This window comes from Trachurus japonicus, chromosome 3 (genome assembly GCF_045865225.1).
Source record: "Trachurus japonicus isolate A0001 chromosome 3, Traja_1.0".
In the NCBI taxonomy this organism is placed as follows: Eukaryota; Metazoa; Chordata; class Actinopteri; order Carangiformes; family Carangidae; genus Trachurus; species Trachurus japonicus.
In genome coordinates, this window is record NC_140909.1 from 2,506,943 (window position 1) to 2,527,737 (window position 20,795).

The window sequence follows — 20,795 nt, forward strand, 5'->3', positions numbered from 1 at the left end:
AGGCGCGTTTCCATTGCAGGAACTTCGGGGTAATTTTACGGGGCCAGCCCCGTTGGTGCGTGTTTCCACTGCAGGAGCCTCCCCCACAGGGCCATTTACAGGAACTTTTACAGGGGCCAACGGAGTACCTACTCCAGGGTAGGTACTCCGTTCGGCCCTGAAAAGCTCCTGGGTGGGGCTCGAGGTTAACCCGGCGCTGATTGGCTAAAGCTAGAGCAGCTAGGCTCTGACGCTACCAGAAAGCACCAAAACAACCAGCATTTTTAAAAGGGGGAGCAGAAGGGGCATTAGCCTAGCAGACACCGCTGTAAACAACAAGAAAACAGCAGGAAGATGTACACAAATGGACTGACGATGAGGTGCAGGCATTGATGCAGTCTATACCGAGGAGATTCAGAGGGGGTTTGAGTCATCGCGGCGAAATTAAAATATCAGCGCACCTCGACACACTGGGGATCCATCACGCCACAAAACAATGCCGTGAAAAGTAAAAAAAAAAAAAAAAAAACTCAAGCAGGATTACAATCAGCCGCCATGTGCACAAACACACAAACCAGAAACGCGGCTACCACCTCAGCTCCTTCCATCCTTCTTCGTTGTTGTTATGATTTTTGTGCATATGCTTGTGACCTGCCTGGGTGACGTCACGGTTGAAACTGTCGCACAGCGATTAAGCGGCGATGGAAACTCATGACGTCGCTGCGGGGTCCGACTCTGCAGTGGAGACACGACCACTGAGAGGGCCGAGTGAGAGGACGGTTCCTGTAGAAGTTCCTACCCCCTCCCTTTACCAGGAACTCCTGCAGTGGAAACACGGCTATAGATATTGGGAAACAGATATGGGAAAAAATGCTTTAGCTACTTTGTCCTTTTAGCTCTAACTGGTAATGACACAGGACGAATGGATAACAACTTATTAACATTTAAAGGGATAGTTCAACATTTTGGCAAATTGGCCCATTGCCATAATCCCTATAGTCATAGCAGTAGGTTTGTTGCCTTTAATTGTCGGTGCAAGCTATTTTTAGAACGGCGGAGCAGAGCTGTGAGCTGCTCAGAGCTACACTACGGAGGCTCATTATGGAATTTCTTGGTTTCCCGCATCAAACTCATCAAATACACAATCCAACAACTCCACAACGCTCTGGTGGACAAGTTGTGAGCTGCACATTCACCACGCTATGAGATAATAACACAACGTTACCACACAGAGTTGTTTTAGAGGGAAATTCATGCAAAACCGCTGATGCGCGTTGCGTTCAGGGACAGTTTTTCATCAACAGTCTCTGTATTTCCCTCTAAAACAACTCTGTCTGGTAACGTTGTGTTATTATCTCATAGCGTGGTGAATGTGCAGGTCACAACTTGTCCACCAGAGCGTTGTGGAGTTGTTGGATTGTGTATTTGATGAGTTTGATGAGGGAAACCAAGAAATCCCATAATGATCCTCCGTAGCGTAGCTCTGAGCAGCTCACGGCTCTGCTCCGCCGTTCTAAAAACACCTTGCACCGACAATAAAAGGTAACAAACCTACTGCTATGACTATAGCAATTATGGCAATGGACCCATTTGCCAAAATGTTGAACTATCCCTTTAACATTTAATTAGACAAAATGAAGTAATGAAAAACTATAATTCCGTCTCCCGTCCTCTGTCAGGTACAAGGCCATCGTGAAGCCGCTGGACATCCAGACCTCGAGCAGCACCAGCAGCATCGTGCTGCGTGCGGCGCTCATCTGGCTCTTCTCCCTGGTGCTGGCCGTCCCCGAGGCCGTCTTCTCCGACCTGCACACCTTCAACGTCACCGCCACCAACGAGAGCTTCGTCACCTGCGCGCCGTACCCCCACGCCGGGGAGCTGCACCCCAAGATCCATTCCATGGCCTCCTTCCTCATCTTCTACGTCATCCCCCTGCTGGTCATCTCCGTGTACTACACCTTCATCGCCCGGAGCCTGATGCGGAGCGCCTCCGACCTGCCCGTCGAGGGCAACGTGCACGCAAGACGACAGGTCAGAGAGCTACTGTGACGCTCTCACAGTTTTTATGAATAAATACTGAGGTTATTTCATTCATTAAAGCAGAAGTAAGCGATATTTTTGTGTTAATATAAGTTTTAAATAGTTATATCTTCCGACAGCAATCACTTACATAGAGTGTTTGGACCGAAACACGGGTCTGTCAGTCACTCTGCTCTGCTCTGAGCCCAGGAGAAAACTTTTCTCGTATCCTACAAGTTTTATCCAATGAGGAGAGAGAACGGCATAAAGGGGCGGTCATCTCTGTGTGTGCAGCCAAGGGATGCGCCTGAATGTGGTGACGTAGGGACGAGGACCAATAGATCCATGACGAGGGCGGGGGCTGCTAACTCCATCGGCTGACAAGAAGTTATGGTGCGTTCAAGGCAACTCGTAACTCGTGTTTTTCCGACCTGTGAAGTCGTACCAGTTCGATCTGGTACGAGTTCACGGGTCGGAAGTTACGAGTGGCCGTTATAGTGACTTTCACAGGTAAAACAGGTCGGAAAAACACGAGTGGGTTGCCTGGAACGCTACAAAGTCGTAAGTCGTGACTTGAAGCTGTAACTTACGGTTTCAAAAGCCTGCCTGAAACGCAGCATTAGCCAAAACCACCGGATCGCTTACTTCTGCTTTAATTAGTCAGTTATCTGTAATTTATTTGGTTAAATAAAGGGATACGCCAACATTGTTTTTCGTGTCTTGCCTCATTCCCGAGTCCATGACCAGCAGATAGACACCATCCTTTCCACTGTGCGTGCAGTAACAAGGGAGATACGGGCAGAGCTGGTGCACCGCTAATTAGCTTAGCTCAAACACCGGAAGTGTATGGGTAGTGTTAGCCTGCCTCCACCTAAAGTCACTAATTAGCTTAGCTCAAACACTGGAAGTGTATGGGTAGTGTTAGCCTGCCTCCACCTAAAGTCATCAGAGAAACTCTTCAGCAACTCTAAACGGAAACCGGCGGGCCGATCTTCGTCTCAGAGCTGACAAAACTCTCCGGTAAGGCATCTTGAGCGGTCAAATCCCGCTAACGGGACGAGATCGGTCAAAACGGAGGGTTCAAGCAAAGACGCTTTATTTTGGTTCAAGCTAGCTACATCGAGGGTAGGTTAGCTTCCTATTTCAAAGTGAAAGTGAAAGTGAAAGTACAAATTCTATCCTCATGGTTTTCTGTATGTAAAGGGCAACAGGTGTTTTATTTTGTGAAGTAACTGGAAGTGCGTTGGTCACAACGGCTAGCTTGAGTAGCGCCGAATTCGTCCAAACAAAATTGTAAACAGCTGGTATTTAGACAAATTAACGACACACTGCTGATCTTTGAAATGTCGATAAAGTGATATATTTACAGAGTTTAGAGCTAAAATGAAATCAGCTTCTGACTCGGGTAGGAGGCAGGCTAACACTACCTATACACTTCCAGTGTTTGAGCTAAGCTAATTACGGGCGATACGGCTCTATCTCCCTTGTTACTGCACGCACAGTGGAAAGGATGGTGTCTATCTGCTGGTCATGGACTCGGGAGTGAGGCAAGACACGAAAAAAAATGTTGGCGTATCCTTTTAAAGGCATCCAGGAGCTAGTTTAAATCTTTTCTGACACTTGGAAATACAGACTTATTAGCCAAGTTTCTATTTAGAAATGAAGACTTCATTAATTTTGCATATAAGCCCCAAAGTTTCCAGACACATCACCAATGACATGACCCCAGTGACCTCAGCCGTCGCTACAGCCTTGATCACTACTCATATTTTTCACAGTTAATGCTGCAGAAATATAAAATGATATCTTTAATGTCACTTTAATTCTTTTTTTTTAATAACCCACAGGTTGAGTCCAGGAAGCGTTTGGCGAAGACCGTGCTGGTGTTTGTTGGTCTCTTTGCAGTGTGTTGGCTTCCCAGTCACGTCATCTACTTATACCGCTCTTACCACTACTCCCAGGTAGATGAGATAAATACTGTTCATCTGTGAGTCTAGTGCAGATTTATGGTCTGTTTTTCTTTATTTCACACACAACTATTTGCATTTTTATTCTACTTCTTGTTATTTACTCTTTATTTGCTTGTGTTCTTATATTTGACCTAATGCTGACTTTTATTTATTTTCATGTCTGTGTAACACACTTTGGTCAACTTGGTTGTTTTTAAATGTGCTCTATAAATTAGAGACTTAATTTATTGCATTTCATTGGTTCTTTAATTGCTGTTTATGATCACGTACCAATATCAATCAAATCGGTTATTATGTAAATGACTTAGACTTAGACTTTGACTTTCTTTATTGTCATTGCACAAAGAAACACAACAGTGATTTTTGGCAACGAAATGTTGTTGCTTGGCTTTCGAAAGGACACAAAAATAGACAATTTAAATAGATCTGTAAACAATACAAAAATATAAATATAAATATCATCTATATAATTGGTGCAAGTAAAAAAGAGCTGAATAATAATACAGGGTATCCGCGGGGTCTTGAAAAGTATTAAAAGGTGATAAATCAATTTGGGGAAAATTAAGACCCTTAAAAAGTATTAAAAAGTCTTTTCACGACTTTATAAAGTCTTAAAATTTCAAGGTATTTTTTCTGAATTAGCTACTGAAAGAGTTTGAGTCCTAAAAAACATTGTAAAAGTGTGTGAATTTATTCATTTTATTAAAAACCAAAGATGAACCGGTACATAAAAAAGAAAAGAAGATTTTGAATTCTGTTGTATCATAGTGGTCTATAGTCTTTATCACAAACTAAAACTGTTAAGTTAAAAGTGTCACTGGTGTAAATGGTTACAGCTTGAAGTGGCGGTGAGGTATTGGAAAATATGGAGAAGGTCTTGAAAAAGTCTTAAAAAGGTATTAAAATTAACTTCAAGATATATACCCTGTAATAATAAAATAATAATAGAGGTGTAAAAAAATAAAAATGTATTAAGAACATTAGCAGCTGGGTGGAGATTATTGCACATTGCACATCAAATGAGTGTTAAATGTCAGATTTTGCAGATTCAAAGTGTCCTATAAAATAATAACTCAGTGAGACATGTTTCAGCTGGAAACAAAACATCTGGAGGAACATTACAGCCAGATGTTTTCTGTCCCTCTGCAGGTGGACACGTCGCTGGTTCACTTCGTGTGCAGCGTGGTCGCTCGTATCTTGGCCTTCACCAACTCCTGCCTGAACCCGTTCGCCCTGTACCTGCTGAGCAAGAGCTTCAAGAAGCAGTTCAACCAGCAGCTGTGTTGCTGCTGTCGCCTGCTGCGGCGCCGCTCCTCGCACAGCCCCACGCACTACAACACACACGTCACCTCTGTCCGCAGCACGCACTACTCCATGGCCAGTCTGACCGTCATCAACGGCAAACAGATCTGTCAGGAGGACTGTGTGTGAGTCTGTGTGTGTGAGTCTGTGTGTGTGTGTGTGTTTCTCTGTGTGTGTTGATGATGGTAATGCACTGCTGTGAGAAAAAAACAAACTGTGCAGTAAGAGTCTTATTTCTGTTATGTTGTTATGTTAAAATGTCTTTTAAGTAATATTTGACTCTTTATCGTGAGCATTATGTGATTATGTGAAAATCTATGCAGTTGTTTTCACTTCAGTTTCAAGTCACATCTGGAAATATAATCATGCAAAGTAAAAAAAAAAAAAAAAAAAGATGTTCATACAAAACATTTTGATACTATGACCTTTTGCATAATTCATCAAATTAATTATTTCATTGAGCCTGTTGACAAATTGATGAAAATGAAGCAGCAGAAGCTGATTTACTGTATATGTAAAGGTGATATAGCTCAGAGCTACGCTACGGAGGCTCATGGGATTTCTTGGTTTCCCTCATCAAACTCATCAAATACACAATCCAACAACTCCACAACGCTCTGGTGGACAAGTTGTGACCTGCACATTCACCACGCTATGAGATAATAACACAACGTTACCACACAGAGTTGTTTTAGAGGGAAATACAGAGACTGTTGATGAAAAACTGTCCCTGAAGGCAACACACATCAGCGGTTTTGCATGAATTTCCCTCTAAAACAACTCTGTGTGGTAACGTTGTGTTATTATCTCATAGCGTGGTGAATGTGCAGCTCACAACTTGTCCACCAGAGCGTTGTGGAGTTGTTGGATTGTGTATTTGATGAGTTTGATGAGGGAAACCAAGAAATCCCATAATGAGCCTCCGTAGCGTAGCTCTGAGCAGCTCACGGCTCTGCTCCGCCGTTCTAAAAACAGCTTGCACCGACAATTAAAGGTAACGAACCTACTGCTGTGACTATAGGGACTATGGCAATGGGCCAGTGTGCCAAAATGTTACTATGTTGTTAATGGTATATCCCTTTAACATTTACTGATTAACACTATACACAAAGAGCAGCTGAGGCTGATGGGAATGTTGTATCTGCAGATATTTGACCATAAACCAAAGTATTTTACAAACAGAGATTTTGACTCCAGAGGATCCATCTTGACATAATTGGTAAATATCAAACCTCTGATAGCAGCACTATACTTGTTAAGACATTTACATGCAGCCTCATAACAATGCTTGTGAAACGGTCCGTAAAAAAAAAAAAATATATATATATATATATAGCATGTATGGAAAGGATTTATATTTGTAAAAAAGTAAAATAGTGAACACGTATGTAAACATCAGAGCTAAAACCTGTTCAGTGTCAGTGTTGAATGATCTCACAGTGAAATCAGAGATTACAACTAAACTTTAGTGTTTGTGAATTTATTGAGATTTACTATAACGGTGTTTGTTTCCTGGGAGCTGAAGTTTCTGTGATGTGGTTAAAATCTCAGTGTTTTTTTAAAAATTTGTTTTATGAAGTGATGTTGATTTATCTGACACTGGGTAAAGTAAAACCCAGGGAAAAGGTTTGTACAGAGGCAGATCCAGTGAGTTAAATGTCATATTCAGAGCTTTTCCTGGTCTCTGTTCAAAAGACTGTCCTGCCATTATTCTTCATTTTTAAAAAAAAAAAGTTGAATCCATCCCTGAAGTCTCCACCCTGTCTTTGTATCTCAGCTTCAAATCTAAGATAGATCATTTATCTTTAAAAACAGATCAGGCTCATTCAATTTGGAAAATGCTCGGTAATTTCCTAAACAGCGCTGTCACAGTCATTGGGATCTTCCTCTCTTCAGCCTTCAGCCCTGTAGGTGCTGCGTTCAAGGTTGATAAGACAGCAGGGTGTCCACATGGTGCAGCTTTAAACTGGGCATGAAACATCAACCAAAGAAAAGAGAGAGAAAGGTATGAAAAGAGAAAAACAGCAAGCGAATGAAAGTGGAAATGGAGTCAAGACAGAGGGGAAGAGGCATGGGCAGAAGGAGTGTTTGTAATTGTGGTTTTATTTGTACAGCAGGATGTTATCAATTATAAACCAGTTATGAAGCTCAGGCTGAGATAACTATGAGACATTATGGGATGAAGTGTCACTTTAGAAGTTTAGATTTCGTTCTGGGTGCAGAGTTCACTGACGACAATTACATTTTCCTTCTCTGAACATTAATCACCGCTAATAGAAACCAGTGTCAGTGTTTGGACAGAGAGAAACGTCCCTGAACCCACACAGAACCAGATGAAACCGGATTCTATGTTTTATATGGTGTCCATATGTGTTGTTTGTTCATATTGTTTATATATTGCTGGATATTCTACTGAGTATTGGTGTGTGTGATGATATTTTGCCTACATCATGTTGCTGTTGCAGTGTTAACTGTGAAACTTACAGAGCCGTACTGTGATCTGTTGTCGAGTTAATTGTGTGGAAAAATAAACAGTGGATGTGGATGTTTGAGTTAGAAATCATGTGTGTGATGTAATGCTGGTTTTTACTACATGTTCTTATGTTGTACACTGCAAAAACTCAAAATCTTTCCAAGAATATTTGTCTTATTTCCTGTCAAAATATCTAATTTCTAGTCAAATCTAATCTCTTTCCTCTTAAAATAAGACTCAACTAAAAATTTACTTGTTTTTAGATCATTTTTACTTGTTTCAAACACATTTTCACTTGAAATAAGTAGAAAAATCTGCCAGTGAAAGCAGGTTTTTTGTGCTTGTAATAAGAAAGAGAAACTTGCTCCACTATCAGATTTTTCTACTTAATATGCTTGAAAAAGGTATTAAAGTGTCAAAAACAAGCTACTTTTTATGTGATGAGTCTTATTTTAAGTATAATTAGATTTGATTTGACAAGAAATGACATTTTGACTAGAAATAAGACAAATATTCTTTGTAAGATTTTGAGTTTTTGCAGTGTATGTTCATTTTCATGCATTTCTCCTAAACGGACAGAAAGTTCAGTGTTTGTGTTTCATCTCACCAGCTCGAGACAAATCATTAAAAAAAATCAATAAAAATGGCAGATTAGTGTGAATCACTCTCTGTATTGCACACTGCACACAGCGATCCTCATGTGTTTATGGTCTCAGTTGTGTTGACTGTGTACACACACACACAGACACACACACACCACATAGTTTCTGCACCGCTGTGCTCGCTGGTTGTGATTATTCTGCACTGTCACATGCCAGATTTACAGTTGCCATATCACACAGACACAATGTCCTAATTTGGAGCTTCACAGAGGGAGAGCTCGGTGCCCAGGTTGCAGCGAGCTGGTGTGTAACTCAGCCTGGATAATGTTTGTTTAATTGTGGTGCGAGTGCCTTGTCAAATCTCCGTCCTGCTCGGCCTCAACCCGCTACTTAACATGTCGTCTTTATGGTCGGGCTCATTCTGTGGGAAGGCTGGAATGTAAATATGGATTAGTTATTATCTTCTCAGTTTAAGGAATGATAGAAACACAAGTTAAGATGAAGAGAAAAGCACTTTTTTTTTAAGATAAATGTTTAAAATTCCTTTGCAGGAACTCTGCAGAAGAAAAAGAAGAAGGTTGCTTTGAAAGACTTTTTAAGGCCAGGAATGGATCCTATAAGAATTCAGCATAAATCCTGTAAGAAGATCAATCTCACCTCCTGCAGGAATTCAGGAGGAATGTTTGCTGCAGTGCATTTTCTGTGATGCATTTTTCTGGTATAAGGGACAAAATAAGTACATTGTTGTGGAGCATTATCACGGTTATATATCTGTGCTCTGAAATAGGAAACTTTTGATTTTCACATCAAAATTTAGACACACAAAACCTTAGCAGGTCTTAAAGGTGTACAGAAAAGAAAATTGAATTTAAGCCCACTCTGGGTCATAAAATTAGTGTAATAACTCATCTATCAGACGATGTAGGCCAAACTTTGTGCAAAATTCTATTTTTGAGTAAATCCAGGATGAAAGTGTGTATTTTTTTTTTCTCATTGGATAATGCAGGCGCACGGATTATACGTCAGCCTGTACACGATTCATCAGCCACTGATATTGGATCCGTCATTCAAACGTCTGAGACACACACACACACAGAGCTCGGTCTCGCCCCAAGCTTTGAATATCGGGGAGCATACGTCAGTCCGACTGCCCAAAAGTCCGACGGCTCATTTCTCCGACTATCCATTCTACAGTCTTAAGGTTAGGTGAAGGCCCTGTCCCAATTCTCCCCCTAACCCTAAATATTTGCCCTAACCCTACATTTTGCGCGTTCACGTGTAGGGGTAGGGTGTCCCATTACTCTAGGGAGGAAGGGGAAGTGCGATTTTGCCCTCAAAATGTAGTGAGGTCCGATGCAGGCTTAAAACGAAGTGGAAAATGAAATTACCCGTTGTCACGCTCGATCGCCGTTTAGACAAATCTGAAATGCTTGAAGAAACATTACTATTTCTCTCTGTGTGTGTTTTGTGTCGCTATGTGTGGTATTTATTGGGGGAATCACGGCGTCGCGTCAGTGGCTGCAGCTGACAGGGACAGCTAACGGCAGCAGCAAAGCTAACGGCGGTAGCTAAGCTAACGGCAGCAGCAAAGCTAACGGTGGTAGCAGCAGGACGTCAGCTGTTAAAACCCTCCCGTTGTCGGACACGACATGAAACTACTCCAGTTAGCTCAGTCATGTTGGAACTCAGATATCCACTGGAGAAAATATTTTTCATGGAGTGTTTATTGAGTCACTGAGTTATTAAAGTTAAACAGGTAGCTAACCGTTAGCCCAGCTAATCTCTGATAACAATGACTAACTACAAAAATTGTTTAGACTGAGATAAACAAACACAGCCAGCGCAACAGGCTACACAACAGCGGAACCGCCGGCATTATTCATGAATGAAAATAGTAGCACGCTCCACCGGTAGAATTGTAAACATGTGACGTATGTTATCACGTTCGCTACGTTCACTACACTAGTGGTGTCCCATTTCCATAGGGAAAGATTTTCTGCCGCTTTCCCTCAACGAGGGGAATTTACGGTTTAGGGTAAGGTTAAGGGTTAGGGCTACTTAAGTCGGAGAAATGGGAGGTCGGACTAATGGACGCAAAAATAAAGAAATGTATGGTCGGAGAAATAGGTAGTCGGACGGACGTCATGCGCCCTTGAATATCCCGCCAGCTCGATAACGACCAATCAAATTTGTTTTCTTTACTCGGGTAAACTCGTGTTGCAGCTTGTGACAACTCGGCACGACAAACAGGACAAACGGCCATTTCTGTACACCTTTAAATAAATAGTCAAATATGGTTCAAAAGTAAAACCATCTTTTAACAACCATTGCATAAAGAAATGTAATTTCTCATACCATCTCTATAATGTCAGACAATCTACCACCAATCATTGACTTTAAAAACTTGTCATCATGCCATAAGTAAGATGAACCACATTCATGAAGAATGTTTCTGACTGTGGAAATCCATTTAGACTTTATAGACTTTAGATTTTAACAGCACAATGTCACATCATGTATGATGAGGTCATGAAATGTTCAAATGTGGTTATCAGGTTGGTTTTAATTTCTCTGCTTTAAATATTTACATCATTTATAATATTTATGTTAGAATTATATGCAGATAGATTCAACTGCAGAACACCAGGTGTCTCTGTCCTCACAGTGAACTGGACATGTCAGATGTGTAACAATACACTTTAAAAGGTAAAACACGACACTTCTCACCTTCAACGGTCGCCATCTTGGTTTTGTAGCAGAAAAGACCCGCAACATTTCAAAGCTGTTATGATGATGATGACAATCAAGGAAAGAGGACGTGCGTCAGAGCTGACGGCGCCTGATGACAGAGGGAGAAAAAACCAACGCTCATTAGAAGTAAAGAAGCCGATAATCACTAATCAATCACTAATCTGTGCAACACGTGACTGAACTGACACATGCAGGGTTTTGTTATTTCCACTGGTGTAATGAATCAAAGAGGAAGGACTTCATGAATGTCTCAACATTGAAACAAGAAAATCACAAAACTACATTAAGACTGTAAGAGCCATTATTTTTATCATTGACCTTTATTTTACCAGGCAGATTGCTTGAGATAAAAAAAAAAAAAATCTCTTTTCCAAGCAAGGCCTGGCCAAGAAGGCAGCAAACAAGATACATGTACACACAAAGAACAAGGGACAGACATGAGAGAGAGAAGAAGAGAGAAAAAAAATGAATTAAAAAAAAATAAAATAAACGTCCAGAGCCCTACACTGCAAAAACTCAAAATTTCACCAAGAATATTTGTCTTATTTCTAGTAAAAATGTCATTTCTAGTCAAAACAAAATGTAATTAGACTAAAAATAAGACTCATCACATAAAAAGTAGCTTGCTTTTAGACACTTTTTTACTTCTTTCAAGTAGATTTTCACTTGAAATAAGTAGAAAAATCTGATAGTGGAGCAAGTTTTTCTTTCTTATTACAAGCACAAAAAACCTGCTTCCACTGGCAGATTTTTCTACTTATTTCAAATGAAAATTTGTTTGAAATGAGTGAAAATTATCGAAAAACAAGTTAATTTTTAGGTGATGAGTCTTATTTTAAGTGGAAAGAGATTCGTTTTGAAGAAAATTGAGACATTTTGACAAGAAATAAGACTTGGAAATTAATTCCAAGTCTTAATTAATAATTCTTGGAAAGATTTTGAGTTTTTACAGTGTATGTCCTACAGTCCGGTGGGGATATGGGGGGAAGAGAAGGAGGAAGAGAAGGCTGAACAATGCACAACAAATGATACACACTAAAAGAACACTAATCCAGTGATGCTAAAATACAACACAGTAAAACATTTACACACTCCATTAAAAAGCCGTTAAGTCTGGTTTAAAATCAGAAATGGTGATGAATGCCTGTAGTTTCAGTGTTTTTTTTGGAGATTGTTCCAGCCAGAGGGAGCAGAGCACATGAATGCCCTGGCTCTTCCCAAACTCAGTACGAGTTCTGGGGACAGAGGTAAATAGAAAGTCCAGAGAGCACACTGTATGATGGGTTTGATGTGAGACTGAATAGGTGCAGAGGTTTGAGGGAAGTAGTCCAGTAATTGCTTTATAGATGGAGGTGTGCCAGTGTAGAAGCCTGGCTAGACAGCCAGCATACTTTAGCATTCACAGTACAATGATGGGTGAGTGACTTACAGCCGCTAATGTATCTTAAAGCACAATGATAAATGGCAGCCATCCAGCATATGCAAAGAGGTAGAGCAGACATTCATGTACAGTACAGCACCATAATCCAATAAAGGAATAAAAGGAGCAGCAACAAGCCTTTTTTTTTTAGAGACAAAGAAAAACAAGATTTATTTCTGAAATAAAAGCCCAATCTCACCTTTAGCTTCTTTGTTAGGTTTAATATGGCAGGGGTTCTCAACTAGTGTCACTCTGGGACCCACATGTTCCCATGGTCATTAAGTCGCGACCCACTTTTATAGAATTCAAACCAAGATTATTATTTTTTAAAGCCTTTAAAAACTCATTTAGCTCTTTATTGAGCAAAGTGCATTTCAGAGCACATGAATGAAACTGAGGAGTTACCATGACAACTGCATGTACGGAAGTGAATAAAAAAATATCAAACTGCACAAAATGGAGACCAACAAAACGATATATTTGACTTCTAATGCATCTCTGCATTCAGAGCATGTTCACAAAAGTGAATAAATATCAAATTGCACAAAATAAAGACCCACAAAACAAAACAAGATTCACTGCATTCAGGCCACATTAATAAGAAACTGAGATCTTTGCATTCAGAGCAAATGGAGCAAAACAGAGGAGGACCGTTACAACTGCATGTGTTCACGTGTCTCGTGTGCCTTTCAATATAAGTTATTTTTCAAAATAAAAGACATGTCCAACATCAGATGTGCATTAAATATTATTTACTTTTTTGACCAGCTGTCCGCGACCCATCCAGAACGGGTCCGCGACCCACTTTTGGGTCCCGACCCACCAGTTGAGAACCACTGTCTTAAAGCATAATGATAAATGGCATCCAGTATATGCAAAGAGGTAGAGCAGGCATTCATGTACAGTACAGCACCATCATCCAATAAAGGAATAAAAGTAGCAGCAACAAGGATTTTTTTTTAAGAGGCAAAAGAAAAACAAGATTTATTTCGGAAATAAAAGCCCGATCTCATCTTTAGCTTCTTTGTTATAGTAGGTTTTCAATATGGGGTTTAAAAGACAGATTGTCATGAAGGATGATGCCTAGGTATTTAAAAGTAGAAACAGTCTCAATATGAGTACCTTGAGATGTATACACAGTAGGACGACAATTAGTTTTGTCTCCAGATTTAGTTAAGATCATCATTTTAGTTTTATCTGCATTAAAGGGATAGTTCACCCAAAATTCAAATTGCACTCATTATCTACGCACCCTCATGTCGACTAAGGGCATCCAATTTGGACGAACCAGGAAGAGGAGCTTCCGCTACAAACAAGCTTGAAATATAGACTTATTTAATTTTTTTCTGAACAATTTCGCATTTCGGGGCTTCAATACAAGACGGACATTACATAGGAGCAGCATGGAGGTATTTGGATGTTTTTTGGTGTGTCTTTTTGTTACGAAGACAGTTGGTATCCATTTGCAACCGTTATATGGACATGCACTGCTACGCCGAGACCCCCTGTAACTCAGAGAAGCCACGGAGGACTCTGAACCTTCTCCCAGCCCTTAGTCCACATGAGGGTGAGTAGATAATCCAGTGCATTTTCTCATTATCTACAAAAAAGTGAGTAGATAATGAGTGCAATTTGAATTTTGAGTGAACTATCCCTTTAAGCACCAATTTCAAGAACAGGAGTTGGGCTTCTATTTCTTTAAAAGCAGCTTGCATGGTCTACAGCTGTTAACACAGTGCATCCAGAACAATAAATCACAGTATCATCGGCATAAAAGTGGAAATTTGCAGTTTCAACATTTTTCCCCAATTCATTTATATAAATTGCAAACAGCAGAGGACCCAGTATAGAGCCTTGTGGCACATCCTTGTGGACAGCCAGGGTATCAGAGGAGCAACCATCAACTTGAACACATTGAGCCCTGTTTGATAGATAGTTAGAAAACCAACTAAAGCCTGCCACACACATAAAGATAATCGGGCTGATTTTGCCCCGATTTTCCCCCTTCCGACCACGGACAGACACCGCCCGATTATCTTAAGCTCTTAAGATTATTTTATAAGATTCTCTTGTAGTGTGTGGTGTGTTAAGAGTCAAAATTCCCCCGACAATCGGCTCGGAAAACGTTCGGCGCCGATAATCGTAAGTATTAAACATGTTCAATATTTACGATTATCGGGGCCGACTTCGGTGGCCGTTTCAATCAAAAGCCATCTTGTGTGTGGAGAGCCGGTGTTGTGTGGAGAAGTGCCTGCTCACCGAGCTCTGCATGCTGCTCGCGGCAACAAGCCACTTCTCTGCACAACACCGGCAACCCCACAGAGAGCCACGGTGCAGCCCTGGTGTTACATGAGGTTCACACAGACATTCACACACACAGGAGATTTGATAGCCGACAGTAGCGCTCGTAGCCGGCAACAGCCAGCAATACAGCAGCCATGTTTAAACGATCATGTGACCGCCGCTCACAGCCCGTCATGTGACAGCGCACGGCTCCCTATTGGACAGCCGACTGCTCGGCGTCCGGAGCCACAGACACACAGACACACACAGATGGGATCGTTGTAAAGGCTGAAGTGTCCCGCTTTCATTAAAAAAAAAATTACGTCGCTCTCATTGTCCATTCCGGAAATAGACCTGAAAGAGTAGCTACAACGACACCCCTGGTATCGCTGCTGATGCCGGATTGTTTTCTGACCAGAGGGTCAAGATTCTGAAAAATTAATGTGTGTGGTGAGCTGTGTTTGGAATATCGCAGCACACCACACACAATACGATCAAAACTGTTCAATCGCAGATTTTTTATCTTCATGTGTGGGGTCTCTCACAGATAATAAATCGGTTGAGATTTATAAAATCTTTATGTGTGTGGCAGGCTTAACAGCAGAATCAGAGAGTCCTATATTAGCATTAATACATTATGGTCCACTGTATCAATGGCCTTAGAAAAATCAATAAAAAGGGAAATAAAATCTCTTCAATGTCTTTTAATGGACCTAAATCTATTTCTTAAAATTTTGATTCAATAATACAACAAAAATGGCAGCCACCCACATATAGTTTTCAGTTTTTGGATAATTATCATTCAGACAAACCGATGATGAGTAGCTAACACTGGACCTTCAACATGTCTGAAGCTTTGTCTCTGTGTCGCCTGATGATGCAGAGGAATTGAAATGTTTCAATCAGAGTCTCTTCATCGAGGGTCAGAGGGAGCGGTGGGTTTTCTGTGTGAGGAACAAAAACAACAAAGACGGAAATATGTTGGTGGCTGTAAAAAAACAAAAAACCAAAAAAACTTTACCTTTTTTTTTTTTTTTTAGGTGAAAAAGTTCAGAATCTTTTAAACACATTGGTTTTTTTAACCTTCAAGCAAACACTGAGTATCGTCAGCGTTAGTTAGCGTCCTCTACTAAGGTAAAAGTTGAAGCCTTTGCTGTTTTTTCTGTCACCTGTTGCCATGGTGACACCATCTATCATCATCCTCATAGGGAGATGGGCAGAGAGCGCCGCAGCAGTAACAAAACACTTCCAGCCCTGCTGAGCCCCTCAGTGGCTTTAAAGGTCAGTGTGTGTGTGTGTGTGCGTGTGTGTGTGTGTGTGTGTGTCTTCAGCGTGCAGTGTATCGATCCACATGTGGTCGCTGTCCTCCTTTTCAGGGGAAGCGACCAGATGGAAAGTGTCGGAGCGATCCTCAGAGCTCATCAGACCAGTGAAATGTCACCGTCCTCCTCTGGTGATGTCAGCGGCGTCTCGGGGGGGAAACGTGTGACTTCCAGACGGGTTCTGATTATCGCTCTGTAACATCTGTTCACTACGGCTTTGTGTAACTTCCTGAACAATAGGCTTTATGCACAGCTCCACTACTTCCTGAACTTAAAGCAGAAGTAAGCGATCCGGTGGTTTTGTCTAACTTCTTGTCAGCCGATGGAGTTAGCAGTCCCCGCCCTCGTCCCTACGTCACCACATTCAGGCGCATCCCTTGGCTGCACACACAGAGTCCTGCACCGGGTCGGATCCCCGCGGGTATCCGACGGATACCCCGCAAAAACGGTGTTCAACGGGTGGATAAGCTGTCTTGTGAAAATTCACGGGTCGGGCACGGGCGGAACTCAAATGAACGCGGGTGGGTAGCGGGTGTATGTGTCGGCCTACAGAGGAAAACTCAGGCGCAGCTGCATGAACCAGCGTAGCAAATCTTTTTTTTTTTTATCACTCACGTCAACAACAGAGCAGCATCTTGATGTAAATAAACGATCTTTGGCCGCTCGTGTGACCGCTCACAGCTTTCCCTGGAGTTTAGCCTGTCGTGGCCTGACTGCTCAGCTTCTGGGTAAGCTACAAACACACTGATGGGATCAATGTAAAGGCTGAAGTGTCCTGCTTTCATTAAAAAAAGAATTACGTCGCTATCATTCTCCGTTCCGGAAATAGCCGCGAAAGAGTACGCCCCCCCCCGCCTCTCTCTCTTTTCTTTTTTCTTTTTTCTAAAGAGTAGCTACGGCTGTACCTCCGTTATCGCCGGTGATGACGGCGATCTAACGGGCAGCGGGTCGGGCAGCGGGTCTTAATATTGACAGGCGGGTCGGATCCGGGTTGTATTCAGAAATAATCACGGGTGACGGGTCGGGACACGGGCTGAAAAACCAACGGGTCGGGCGGGCGCGGGTTTCCAAAATTGGACCCGTGCAGGACTCTGCTGCACACACAGAGAGGACTGCCCCTTTATGTCGTTCTCTCTCCTCATTGGATAAAGGTTGTAGGATACAAGGAAAGTTTTCTCCTGGGCTCAGAGCAGAGCAGAGTGACTGACAGACCCGTGTTTCAGACCAAACACTCTATAGAAGTGATTGCTGTCAGAAGATACAACTATTTAAGACTCAGGCCTAGTCCACACGAACACGGGTATTTTTGAAACCGAACTTTTATGGAGCCCGGTTTAAAAAAAATTCAAGTCCACACCACCAGTGTGATAAAAAATAACTCTGTCCACATGAGACCGCAAATCCGTCTCAAACAATGTCATGTGCATTCCAAAGCAGTAGGTGGCGATATCACTCCTAACAGGAGCAGCTGTAACCTGTAGTGGAGTGTTGAGTGGAGGCTCAAACAGCTCAAACTGACCGGCACTGAGAGTCCGCGCTATACTAACACACCCCGCCCGTAATCTCTTGTTTATGACAGATACGAAAATGCACAAATACACACATCGTAACGATAATCCATCGATCCACTGATTGATTCTGAAAGGCTTCATTGAAAACAAATGTACAGGACGGGAGGAAGCTAAACAGTGGGGAAGTGACCGCAATTTACAATTTGATAAAAGCCGATTTTCACCATATCAACATTATGTTTACATATGGTGACCACGCGATTTTGTATTAGTGTCCGCATGTTCAGTGATGATGGATATTCACAGTAGCGTCTGAGTGGTCAGCGCATGGTCAGCGTCGAGAAGCTTGACGTGCTAGCAACAGTAACTAAGGGGGGCGGGGATTTATGAAAAATGTCCAGTTTTCCTGTCCACACATGAAGCTGAAACCGGAGTTTTAGAAAAAGTTCACCCTGAACTCTGGTTACAAAAAACTCCGGTTTCAGGAGCCCAGTTCTGCGGTTACGTGTGGACGAAAGAACAAACACGGTTTCAAAAATACCCGCGTTCGTGTGGACGGGGCCTTATATCAACACAAACATTCCGCTTATTTCTGCTTTAAACAAGCTCCTTTATTTCCTGTCTTACATTATTGGACAAACTGATTCATTTACAGTTTACAGGTTACAGGGCGCGTTACGTTTGTGTGGCGGTGTCGCCATGGAGACGAGAGCTGGGACACCGGGTCGGAGGCTCTGATCTTACAAGGTTGGTTTTCAGCCAAAAAGAGGCAAAACAATACATGTGACAATATGTTGTCATAGCGATGTGGTATTGTTTTACCATCTTTCTCTGGACTTCTGTGACTAAAATGACATCTGGTTTGTTAGCGACGGCCGTCTGCCCGACTGCAGGTGAATGCAGCATCAGTGTAACGCTCCATTCCTCCTCACTGCGTTACCGCGGTGACTTTCCGCTGAGTTTCCGTGGTTACCTACCGTCACGCTGCCACTGAAGGTAAAAACATGGAGACACCACATGGCAGCAGCACCGAGCTTACCCGCTCCATGGAGATATGAATGATATGAACGGCTCATTCAGAGCTGAAAGGAACACTTCACTTTGTTGATGGGGGGATTACTGCTTAATGAAAAACAGACTGAAGAACCAAATAATCGATTTTCATGAAGAGACAACAGGAGAAGTTACACAATGTCCCTTTAAACTCATCAAAAACATTAACAACGTTTTCATTTCACTTTTCATTGAAGAAAATATCATAGCTGTCTGTGTGTGTAGTGTGTAGTGTGTAGTGTGTAGTGTAGTGTGTAGTGAGCAGGTTGTGACAGTTTGGTCCCTGAACGCATCAGGTGTGAAATCAACAATGACAGACTGAACTACATGTTGATTACTGTATCCATGACGACCAGGTGTGGCAGGTCTGGAGGGAACCAGAACAAATGAACCAATGCTGGACTTTGATTGTTGTGACTTTGTGACTTGAAATCTTCTGTTGCTGGACTTGTTTTTATTGGCCGTGCAGCATAGCTACATCGTTTTCTGTGTTCTGTCACACCCATGTTGTTATGATGGGATGTAAAGCCCTTTGAGACTTAAACTGTTTGTAAAAACGGGATATAGCTACAAATAAAATTGCCTGCCTGCTTGCCACTGGGGAAAATGACATAGTATTTCTGCTGTGATTCTGCAGCTGCAGAGTCCTGACAGGAAAAACTGAGAAATGCTGTTTTTCCTTTGGCACCGTGGAGAAAATGATTGACGGCCCAGGTCTGAAAACACAAATCTTTCCTTTTGCAGTTACATCCGTTTTAGTTTGATTATGTAATTCACAGCCATGTGTCAAGTATTAAAACTATTGTGGCATTTTCTGCCTGCACTGCAAAAACTCAAAATATTTCCAAGAATATTTGTCTCATTTCTTGTCAAAATGTCTCATTTCTAGTCAAAACTAATCTCTTTCCACTTAAAATAAGACTCATCACCTAAAAATGAACTTGTTTTTAGATCATTTCCACTTGTTTCAAACTAATTTTCAATTGAAATAAGTAGAAAAATCTGCCAGTGAAAGCAAGTTTTTTGTGCTTGTAAGAAAGAAAAACTTGCTCCACTATCAGATTTTTCTTCTTATTTAAAGTGAAAATCTGCTTGAAAGAAGTAAAAAAGTGTATGAAAACAAGCTACTTTTTAAATATGATGAGTCTTATTTTAAGTATAATTAGATTTATTTTGACTAGAAATGACATTTTGACTAGACATAAGACAAATATTCTTAGTAAGATTTTGAATTTTTGCAGTGTGGTGGTTCTTTAGACGATGCTCAGCTCCAAACGTTTTGGCCTCGTCCTTTTTCCAACTTGACAAAGTTTTGACTCCTTGACTTTGTCCATTAGCGGCTCATTGGCTTCAGGTTAAGGTCATTATTAAAGCCCTGACACCACAGACCTTTAAACTCCCCTTCATCACATCCAGGCCCAAATGAAAGTGCAGAGGTGACTGTGTTCTCTCAGTCCTGAACCTCCAGACTGTATTTACCCTCTGATCCGTCTCGTCCGTTCAGCTCAGCTCTAAAAACACGTTGGTTCATCAGTGTTTGAGCCAGGAAAGCTTCTTTTTCTTCTCTGCTTTGTGCTGTTTTATTGTCTGTTCATACACATAGATAGCTACTACACATTATTAGCACAGATAGTAAACACACTCTATAGCAAGGCCGTAACCATGGAGTCAACATTGGAGGGGACCAAATCTATCTCTTTCTATACTGTATACATACCGTACTTTCCGGACTATAAGCCGCTACTTTCTTCCCCGCCCCGGTGTCCCAGCTCTCCTCTCTGCACCGCAACACAAACGCACTCCGTAACCTGTAATCTCTTGTTTATGACGGTTAAGACTACACAAACACACACGTTGTAACATCGTAGATGTTATGTAACGTTATTCACCGCTCCATTTATTGATTTTTCGCCGGCTTCGTTGTAAACAAATGCACATGCACTGCAAAAACTCAAAATCTTTCCAAGAATATTTGTCGTATTTCTTGTCAAAATGTCTCATTTCTAGTCAAAACTAATCTCTTTTCTCTTAAAATAAGACTCATCACCTAAAAATGTACTTGTTTTTAGATCATTTTCACTTGTTTCAAACAAATTTTCACTTGAAATAA

The 20,795-nt window shown here is 41.5% G+C and overlaps 1 protein-coding gene across 1 annotated transcript in view; it reads left to right on the top strand.

Moving 5' to 3' along the window:
• LOC146989406 (gastrin-releasing peptide receptor-like) overlaps window positions 1-5,399 on the top strand; it is a 13,693-nt gene extending 8,294 nt beyond the window's left edge. The window contains exons 2-4 of the mRNA XM_085773006.1: window positions 1,659-2,010; window positions 3,846-3,959; window positions 5,118-5,399. Of these exons, the coding sequence (XP_085629132.1) occupies window positions 1,659-2,010; window positions 3,846-3,959; window positions 5,118-5,399 (748 nt within the window). The remainder of the gene's footprint in view (window positions 1-1,658; window positions 2,011-3,845; window positions 3,960-5,117) is intronic.
• The last annotated feature ends 15,396 nt before the right edge of the window (window positions 5,400-20,795 follow it).